This window comes from Pholcus phalangioides, unplaced genomic scaffold (assembly GCF_987345545.1).
Source record: "Pholcus phalangioides strain wild (caught in Gottingen) unplaced genomic scaffold, Ppha-v1.0 ptg000030l_1, whole genome shotgun sequence".
Lineage (NCBI taxonomy): Eukaryota > Metazoa > Arthropoda > Arachnida > Araneae > Pholcidae > Pholcus > Pholcus phalangioides.
This window is the reverse complement of record NW_028301620.1, coordinates 338,907-349,730: the sequence shown is the minus strand read 5'-3', so window position 1 is coordinate 349,730 and position 10,824 is coordinate 338,907. Positions and strand designations below refer to the sequence as shown.

Below are 10,824 nucleotides of genomic sequence, written 5' to 3'. Positions count from 1 at the left end.
TTTCATTTATACGAAGCACAATTTCAATTATTTGATACATTTTCATTTTGATTCGAACTCCAAATCTTTGGCATTTAGACATTTCCAACTATCAAATCCAAGCAGTTTTTGCAGATTGTGAAAACGCGTCGCTGAATTGGTTTTGCATGCGTATTATCAACACTAAAAACCATAAATTTTAGGTTGATAGTTACAAAGAGACGCATTGAGCGGGTTACGGACATTTCAAAGTGAAGATTTACGTGTGAATTTATTGCACTTTTTTTATAAATCAGCAGATGCAGTGAGTCTCTAATAAACGGATTTAAATTGCTTTAAATGTAGTCATACGCCTTTTTAGAATTTTTTTTCTAATGTCCACAACATTGTTCTTGCAGGATAGGAAAATTGCATTGAAATTATTTAGAATGCTGAAGGCCAGTAGTAGCGCAGTTAAAAGGAAGCATTACAGTATCGATTAAAAAAACTTTAAAGATGTGGTGCCAATCTTAGAGGAAGTCCCAATACAGGGGCGGCTCGAGCTTACCTGCCGCCCGGGTGCGAAGCCTCATGTGCCGCCCCTACTGGCGACCCTGCGGGGAGGATGATAGGGCTTCGGTGAAGGGCACCTGGAGATAAACCTGATTTTTTTTTCCAGAAGAAAGCCGCAAATCATTGTTTATCGTGCAAAATGTGCGTGACCATACGTCCCGCTTTTGAAGTAAAAAGTTTTAATAAATGCCAGATAACTTAACCCTTGAAAGAGCACTTATTATTGTGAGCCATCATCACTTATCCTGTAAAGATGATATTTAACGGGGTAATTTTTATTAAGAAAATTTATTCAAAGGCGTTTCCGGTAGTCCAGGGGCCGGACAAGTGATAAACCAAATTTTTCCTTTGCCTTCATTTGACTATTGTGGCTGAAATTCTGAGTGAGGGTATGGACGCCTAAGCTGGGATCTTTTACAGGCCTCCTCCCAGTCAGATTTCTCACGGCCCCTTCTATAGTTAATTTATAGCCTAAAAAAGCCAAAAATTATGAGAATTATCCCGGACTCTTGTGGGGACCATAGGTGAGGGAACCAAAATGCACACATGGCCCTTGTAATAGAGTACAGGGGTGGCGCTTGGCCATGCTACCCATTGCGGCCACACGGGGCACCGCTTAAGAGGATGCTGAATCCGGGGTGAATGGGTAAAAAAAAATTCCATTGGCCAAGAAAAACCAAACTGTCGGGGCTCTGGGGGGGGGGGGCGCAGAATCCGAAATGAAGGGTCGAAAAAAATGTTTTGTTAGGAGTGTTTGGATAAATTGTGAGGAAGGGTCATGACCTTCTATATGTAACTGGCTGACAGGGCTCTAGCTTGAGGCACGGGACTAAATCCTTATAACTTTTCTTTTTTCACTCTATAAATTAATTGTAGAAGGGGTCCCGTGGAAAACTACGAAAGATTCCCTGACGCAGGAGGTAGGGGCTATGGAGAGAGCAATAGGTAGGAGACGCAAAAAATAAGTCCCACACGGGTGCAGATTTTGTCTTGAGCCGCCCAGATAGCTTACGTTCTTGTTTCTGTTCTTGTCTATTTTCTCAACGTTTCCGTTGTCGAGGTATATATAGTATGACTCAAAAACGTGATGTCGTGAATTTTTACTTTGTCTTAAGTAAAGTCTACGCTGCCGCCCCTTACAACCTGCCGCACCCCTTGCACCCTCGCTTAAGACGCCCCTGTCCCAATACATTATCACAGCAATGTAGTTTTAAAAAATTGTAAATTTCGCGGGTATTTTTCCCCATGTATGATTTGATCTCTTGGAGTTCGTTATAACTGAATTCGACTTTATTTCTTTTCAGCAGAGACAATGTATTGGCACCCCCTTTCAAAATTCATAAAAAATACCCCGGAGCAATCATTCTCTATTAGATTTTTACAAATATATTCCCCATCAGACCACTCAGTGCTGGCTAAAGATAGCTTTGTGCTAAACTAAATGGCTATCCGTCTGTAATTGCATGAAAACGATGGGTTTTTTACAAGCTTTCATTTTTCACCCATCTACTACTTGGATTACATTTACTACCAGCACTCAAAAGAATGTCAATGAATGGTCAACAAATCTTTGTCTGTTTCCTTTATGGCAGCCCTCTTTGAATGAAAAGTCTGAACGCACACACTTTTCTGTCTTTACAGTTATTCCATTTTGCTTAAACCTCTTCTATAGTTTGTGTCAGGGCCTACTGTCACCCCCAAGTCGTAAAACCACCGAGATTACATTAACCACTTTTTTTATTTCCTTCATGTTAATGTTACTTGAATAGTGGAAAAATTGCGAGAAAGATATTCTATGCATTTTGTTTGAAATTAAATTTTTTTAGTCAGAGTGACTAAAAAAAGTTTAGTGTCACAAATTTCTTCGTGGCCCCCGTATCAGTAGCCGTGGCACCCCTTTTGCAAGATTTTCATCCGTGGCCCCCCCTGAAATATCCTAGGGCCTCCCTGGGGCCGTATGGCCCCCGGTTGAGAACCACTGGTCTAGATCATTCCCAGAGCCCATCTGTTATAAAAACTCTGACGTTGTACTCTGCTATGAAGCGCCATAATTTTTGTTATTCATCAATATATTCATGTGTTCCAATGTATACCGCCGGTGAATCCACTAGTGGGCAACTGAACTTTGTATGTTCAAGTGAACTTTGTAATTTCTCCTGAATTGATCTCATCATTAGGACTATAATAATATCCATATCTAAATATGTCTCTAACTGGCAATGAAAAGTCCCCCCCCCCCCGGCTCCTTCAGTCTTGTGTTCATTGGACATGAATTTGTACATGTATCCGGTTTTTCATGTTCTACTTTCAGATTCGGACCTATGAAAAAACCCTTCCTACAGAAGACAAGATGAGAGAAGTTGGTGTTGCAGATTGGCTGAGGGTTGGGGACAGAGTACAGTGATGAAGGCGGATGGCTCGGGATGTTTTCGTTGGCCTCTTGCGGGCGATTCACCCGGGCTCCTTGGCGGGGGTTTCCGGGGACTTCGGGGGTGTGATTGCCGTGAGTCGGACGCGATGGGGGCCTCGGCAGGGTTGGGTCCTGTGGCTTACGGGCCGGGGATGCCTGCCGGGCCCGGACATCAAGAGAATTTTTCCAGCATGGCCCAGCCGCTAGGTAATCTGCTTCAGAGCTGGGTCATGTTTGGTGTTAGCGTCTGTAGTCTTTTGCGTGGGTCGGAGGTCGGCCCGTGGTCTTGGTGGATAGCGGGGCTTTTTCTTTTTTCCAGCATGGCCCAGCCGCAAGGTAGCCTGCTTATATCCCACAAGAGACAGAGCGGGGGCCATGTTTGGTGTTTGCATCCGGCATATCCCGGTGCAATTGCCAATTTGCTATCATGTCCCTCCAGAGGAGTGATTTTGCGTAAGAAGCTGGATATAAGAGTTCGTCGTAAAAGACTCCGGTATGCCTCGCTTCTTTGGCCGCCGCATCCGCTAGCTCGTTTCCCCACTGGCCGTTGTGGGCTTTTACCCAGGAGATGCGCATTGATCGGTGAGATACAAGTATACTCCTTATCTTTCTCGCCATTGCGTTTTCAGAGAGCGGGTTTAGGATGGCCTGGAGACTTGAACGGCTATCCGATCTTATTACAGTCTGTGTCCTGTTTGCAGCTGCATCCAGAGCTGCTGTAAATATAGCGAGCATCTCAGCTTGATATACTGAATTATTTTCTTTCAGTTTAGCCGCCCATTTATCCACGATCTGCGCTCCCACGGTTTTTATACAGGCAGCTCGTGTACCTGATTCCAGTTTAGAACCATCTGTGTAGTATACGACGGATTTATCCTCAGGTGTATCATCCTAAGAAGAGTCTAGAAGTACTTGGTTAACCTGCAGAGATTCTGCAGGATGCGAGGTCCATCCTATAGTGTTTTGCTCGAAGGCGTGCGAAACTAATGTTTCCTCTAGCAATGGACATGGCTTGTGAAGCTTTAGAAGACGTGTGACTCTTGCCAGTAATTCTATTTTGAGGGATAATGGCGGAAGCCCCAAGATCACCTGCAGAGCATTCGTAGGTGTAGTTCTGTACGCACCAGAGATATATAGAAGGAAGGGTCTTTGTATTGAATCGAGCCGTCTGAACATCTGGATCTTGGCAGAATGCCATATTGCAGCTCCATAAGCTATCATAGGCTCAACCACTGTCAAGTAGAGGGATCTCCTCAGAGCCCGTGTAAGTCCCCACTGTGGTCCGGCCATCAGGCGCATCTTCTGAAGCCTTTCTCTGATGTTCTTTGATGTGATCTTCCCAGCTAAGTTGCTTATCGATAAAGAAGCCCAAATAACATAGCACGTCCGTTTTCTTGATGGTTTTTCCTTGGAACCAGATAGTGGGAGGTCTTTTCTTTGATATCCACAGGAATTTTGTCCTAGCCATAGCGAAAGTGAGCTTATGCATGTGCAGCCAATTTGACACTGTTCTAAGGGCTTCCTCTGCTAGATCACCTGATCCCTTGAAAGTAGCGGCAAATGCAATTACCAAAAGGTCATCAGCATAAGCCTGAACTTTGACGTTTGAGGCCCAATTAATTTTCAACAGCTCATCCAGAACAAGATTCCATAACAAGGGGCCAGAACATGAGCCCTGAGGAGCACCCTTTTGAAGCTCTTTCACAGCTTTTCCCGCGTCCGTGATCAACACCGCTCGGCGGTGGTTCAAAAGGTCCGACAAGATGACCTTGAGCTGTTGCTAGACGACGGCGAATAGACGAGTATCTGAGGTTATCGAACGCCCCTTCTATATCCAGGGATATGATGGCTACGTCATGACCTCGATTTCTTTGCGTCTTGACCTCTTCTATCATGTCTGCAAACGCCATTTCTGCTGAACGACCTTGCCGGAATCCATATTGGTTGGCGTGCCAGAATCCTTGCCTCTCCGTGTAAAACTTGATTCGTTGTACCAAAATTTTTTCCAGTACCTTCCCGAAGCCAGAAAGTAAAGAGATAGGGCGGTAAGCTTTTGAGTATCCTGGACGTCTTCCTTTCTTCAATAAAAGGAGTAGCTTACTTTCTTTGAAATGATTTGGAAAACATCCCAGTTGCAGACACTTATTGTATAGGGAATGTAAAGGATCTGGAAATGCTTTATTTATCGCCTTGACCATCCTGTTGTTCACCCCGTCTAGACCCGGGGCTTTCCGCATATTAAGCTGGTCAATGATTCTTTTTATCTCTGTCTTAGATATTGCTCTCATATTCAAATCCGGGTCGAAGTACATACTAGAGCGTCATTAAGATGTCTTTCCCCCGCCTGCAAAATTGTTTCGTCACCAAATTGGCTCATAGTCAGCTGTGGCTTCGTTTTGCGGGACATAGAAGCATGATATACGGTACCAAATTCAGAAGCCGTTTTTTCACATAGTGTACGCCAGGCAGATAATTTTGTTTTACGAATCTCTCTTTACGGTACTGAGCCTGATATTTATTAAATGCCATGCGCAGGCGAATTTTGTCTTCCTGATCTTTCGCTCCTATATATCGTCTTTTCAGAGCTCTGAGCTTCGTGCGTGACACTTCCAGTTCAGTTGTCCACCATGTGCTTTTGGATTTAACTGGCATCTGCGATCTGTTGCTCTCAGGGAGCAACGACCTATTACCTGCCTTTTCTATTACTTGATACACAGTTTTTGTAATATGCTGAAGTTGATCATACGTCCGGCACTCACTCCCTATCCCGGATTCAACTAGGGTCACCGTCAAACCGAAAGATACCCAGGCCACATCGCCATATTGTAATATCGGCTCATTGTCCACACGGACTGGATACCTCTGTCAATTTATTCATAAAAAGCATACATTACAAAATATACATTACAATCATAACAACTATAAAATCATAATCTAAGTATAAAATCAATTGCGAGATCACAAATCTACGTATACAATCGGAAATCAAGCATATAATCCTGTATATTCCCTATTAAGTCTTAATTCGAATATAAAGTCCTAAATCACATATTGAAATCAATAATAAAAATCAGATAAAATTCATAATCGATTTCATCCTCAATTTAAATCGTTCGATTTCCATGACATTATACTGGTCTTGTGCTATCAGTCAATCTTCTTTGTAGTTGATCAGTTTCTTTTTTCTTTGTGAACGGCGAGGTGGGGCAGTTTGTACTTGTGCTATAAGCTGATAAGGCGTCCGTGGGATCACTTTGTCTTCATTGTCTTCTATCCATCTAATTATTTTCTTGAGTTTATTTATTCTACTTTTGTTTTTAAAAATCTCTCTGATCCAGAGTGTGGCATTTTCAGCAGCGGACACAGCCATGTGCTTTAGATGTGCAGTTAATGTGCATGTTGTCAAGTAATGGATGGGAGTGCCGATTTCACCACAAAGGCAATGATCTGTTCCTCGTTTTTTGAAGCGGTGAAGGTAATTTGGAAAATGTCCGTGATTGGTTGTAAAAAATACAAGTTCTCTGCTCCAATTTTTTGCGTTGTATGAAACTTTTAGTACTATTGTGTGGACACTTCTTCCAGTTTTGGCATTATTCCATCGGGTTTGCCATAGATTATTTCTTTTCTTGCCTTTTGTTTCGCTGTTGATGATGGTAATAATATTTTAATTAAATGGGCGCCATTGATTGTCGCTGCTTTGGCTATTGCGTCTGCTTCTTCGTTCCCCCACTCACCCACGTGCGCTTTGATCCAAGATATGCGAATTTGTGGGTTCTTGTGGAGGACCTGCCGAATTTCCCTAGCCATAGCATGGATGGTCATCGGGTTCTGTATTGCATATATACTTGAAAGGCTATCGCTATAGATTATAGATGCTTGTTGGAATTCTTGAGCTTTTATGGTTGCCATGTATAACGCTAGTAATTCAGATTGAAAGATATTATTGTCGTTTTCTAGCTTACTACTCCAGCACTCGATGATCTTATGATCTTTCGCTACTACATATGCTGATGCTGTTCTGGAGCTAGTTTTCGAGCCATCTGTGTATATATGAGTTCTTTGGCCTGCTATTTCTTTGTTCTGGTTATTCCCGATAGATACTTGGTGTTGATGCAGGTCTTCCGATGGGTGGATAGTTATTTGTTTTTCCCGCCTCTGATACTCTTCTGGAGCAAAGTTTAATGTACCAATCTTTGCTGGTCGGTGTAGACGTAACAATAGACCCATTTGTGCTTCATAATTCATCCATAGGCTCCAAGGCGGACAACCTGTAATGACATATAATGCGCTATTTGGTGTTGTGTGGTACGCTCCTGTGATATATAATAGTAAATTACGTTGGGCTGAGTCTAATTTCTGTTGCATGAAGTTGGTTGCGCCTGCGTACCAAATAGGTGTTGCGTAAGCCATTATTCGTGTTGCTATTGTCCAATAGAGAACTCGTCGGTGTCGATATTTGATTCCCCATTTCGCTCCGCCGATGTTTCGGAGCTGGAGAAGAAGCTTATTAATTTTTTCGGTTTGCTTTTCTATGTGTGGACTCCAAGTTAGTCTAGAATCTAAGTACACGCCGAGGTATTTTAATACATCTGTTCTTTTTATAGATTTTCCAAGCATTCTGATGGTGGGAGGTTTTTTTGAAGATATCCATAGAAACTTTGTTTTATCTGCTGCGACTGTCAAGTAATGTTTTCTCAACCATGTCGTAAATTTTTCTAAGGCTTCCATCGCTATTTTTGCAGTGCCTTTGACTGTGTGGTATGAGACTATCAGGAGAATGTCGTCTGCATATGCCTGTACTTTCACATTTGATGGCCATGGCTCTTTCAGGATTTCGTCAACTACAAGGTTCCATAAGAGTGGTCCAGAACATGATCCTTGGGGACAGCCTTTGTATTGATGCTTCCTTACCTCTTCTCCAGCTGTAATCATTACTACTTCTCTATTATGGAGTATATATTCGACTGTTTTCAGAAGTTGCTCAGATATCGGAAGTTGGCGAAGCTTATCTATAATAGAGGCATATCGTAGATTGTCAAAGGCACTTTTTATGTCTATTGAAATAACGGCCACATTTTTGCTTTCTTTCCTTCTATTTCCTATTTCTTCATTCAGAATGTACAGAGCATGCTCGGCCGATTTACCTTTTCGGAATCCATATTGATTTTCATGCAGCCAGGATAATCTTTCAATATGATATGTCATTCTTTGAACCAAAATTCTTTCAAATACTTTGTCTGTTGTTGATAATAGAGATATTGGTCGATATGATGATAGGTTTGCTGGATTTTGGTCCTTTTTTAGAAATAGAAGGATTTTCCCTATTTTGAAATGCTCCGGAAAGCAATGATATTTGACGCACTGATTGAATAGATGGAATAGAAGATTTGGGAACTGTTTGTTGATAGCTTTCAAAAGTTTATAACTGATGTTGTCCAGTCCGGATGCCTTTCGGTCATTTGTTTGATTTAATGTTCGTTGTATCTCTCCTCTTGTTATTTCTGTTTCTTCTTGAGCTCTTGTTGTAAGCTGTATTTCCTCGCCTATTATCTCTTCTTTTATATCCGGATAAAGCTCGTGTAGTTGTTGTTGGGCAATGTCTTTAAAATGGCAACCTTCCGATGCTCCCGTTACTATCTGAGGTGTAGGCTTGTACAGCCTTGTATGGTTTGTCAAATGGATCTGCCATCTCCGCACAAAACTGTTTCCACCAATTGAGCTTTGTTTTTCTAATGGCTTTAGTATATCTCGTTTTCTCTTGCCGAAAAGATTCCATCACTTGCTGTTTCTGTGCTTCCGGCGACTTCTTCCAACGTCTCTCTTTAGCTCGTAGCAGTTTCCTATGGATTTCCAGATCTCTGTTCCACCATGGTGCACACGTTCGTTGTGACGTTCTATCCACTCGGAGTGTCGTTGCTGCTACTTCAGTAAACGTTCTGAATAATTCAGTTGTTGCTTCATTTATTTCTTGATAATTTATGCATGATGTGATGTTTTGTATTATAGATCCTATTGGGGGTTTTAGATTCATCATAAAATTATTTATTCTTCTCACAGATGAACTATATTTGATTTGTTTCATCTTGGGTATGTCAAGATTGCTCAATTGAATATGAATATATTTATGGCAACTTAATGTTACTTCCGTGCCGATTGACCTTGTTATTGAGCGTTGTATTTCATTGGAATTAGTCATAGTCATGTCCGGCCATCCTTTTGAGTTCCAGTGGGTATATGTTGGTTCTTCTTTGCTGTTATGTAGTAGATACAATCTGTTGCTCTGAATGAAGTTCATTATGCGAATTCCTCTGTGGTTTGTATCTGGATATCCCCATAATCTGTTTCTTCCGTTTAAGTCTGCTGCTATGATAGTTTTTGTTATTTTGGCTTTCCGGATGATTGCTGTGAGCTCCTGTAGCGTAAGATCTATGTCGTCGTAAGGTGATGAATATCCACTGATGAATAAAAATTGTTCATTATTTAATTGCAACTTCACAGCTATTGTATGTTCCTTAATGTCAAAGATTGCTCCTTCTATTTTCTTGCTTAGTATTATAATAGCTGCTTTTTGGTTATACGAATGCCATATGTGCCAATCTGAGAGAAAACCGTGCAGTTTTCCTTTCCTAATCCATGGTTCTTGTATTAGAATGATATCAATATGGAGTTTTTCTGCTTGTTTCACTAAAACCGATGTTGCATCTATACATTTGTCAATGTTTATTTGCAGTACTTTCAGTTCATCCGTACTTTTCCCAGCGATCTTTTTTTTTTTTTTTGGGCTTATGGAGATCAGTATCTGCTATTATTATGTGCTCTGAAATGATTTGTGGATGATTCAGCTGCCGCTCTGGTGTGCTTTTGAAATGTTGGACATTGATTACTGGTTGCACTGTGGTTTACTGCTATTCTCACGGAACTGTTCATGTTGCTTTCCATGCAGTTAATGCATCTGCGTGTTTTCGTCGTGCATACATCTGTATTATGAATATTTCCACATTTTGCACATCTTGGATACGGATATTCGCAGTTTATTGCGTGGTGGTGATATCTCTGGCAGCGTGTACATCTGCTGATTTCTGAGCTGTGCGATGTATGTGAACTTGAAGATATGTTTCCAGGGGTTCTTGCGGTGGTTCTGCCATTCCGTATTGCCGTAACGTGTTTTTTGCCGTTGTCTACTTGGACATGCTTGCTCTTCCTTATTATGTTGCCGTTCGTAATTGTTGTTCATCGCTAGATTACTTATGTAACAGTTTATACGTTGTCTGCTGTTGTGTTTTCTGCTGTCGTTATGTACTCTGCTATGAAATGTTCGCTGATTTATTGTTGTTGTGTTTTTAAGATTGTGCTCGTAATGGCGATTCCCTTTGTGAGAACGTGGGGATGAATCAACTACTTAGAATTCTCGTGAATGTTCAGTTTCGTCTATTCTGGTCTTGCGATTTGCATACCTCATAGGCACATGTCCTCGAACTCGGTATTGCTCTGGGGGCGACCGTGCTAACTGCCTTGTTTCCGGCCATCTGTCAATGAGTTCATAGTCTGAATCGGCTTTGCTTGGGTCCCAAGATTTTCTGATACTTTGAAATCATCATATGTTGCGTACCTGATAGGCGTAACTCCTCGTACACGGTATTGCAAACGGGGTGATCGTGTTGACCCTTTTAGCTTCGGCCATCTATCAATCAGTTCATATTCGGAGTCTGCTCTGCTTATGTCATGAGATGCATTTTCTGATACTTTGAAACCATCATATTTTGCGTACCTGACAGGCGTAACTCCTCGTACACGGTATTGCAAACGGGGTGATCGTGCTGCTACTTTTTGCTTCGGCCATCTGTCAATCAGTTCATATTCGGAGTCTGCTCTGCTTATGTCAT

At 41.8% G+C, this 10,824-nt stretch overlaps 1 protein-coding gene across 1 annotated transcript; it reads right to left on the bottom strand.

Annotated features, from left to right (window-relative positions):
- Positions 1–8,543: 8,543 nt before the first annotated feature.
- Positions 8,544–10,400, bottom strand: LOC149067412 (uncharacterized). Its single transcript, XM_089252599.1, has 2 exons — positions 10,396–10,400; positions 8,544–9,396 (listed from the first exon to the last, which is right to left on the bottom strand). Exons 1-2 carry the CDS (start codon positions 10,398–10,400, stop codon positions 8,544–8,546), a joined length of 858 nt encoding a protein of 285 aa, XP_089108725.1.
- Between the last annotated feature and the right edge of the window lie 424 nt (positions 10,401–10,824).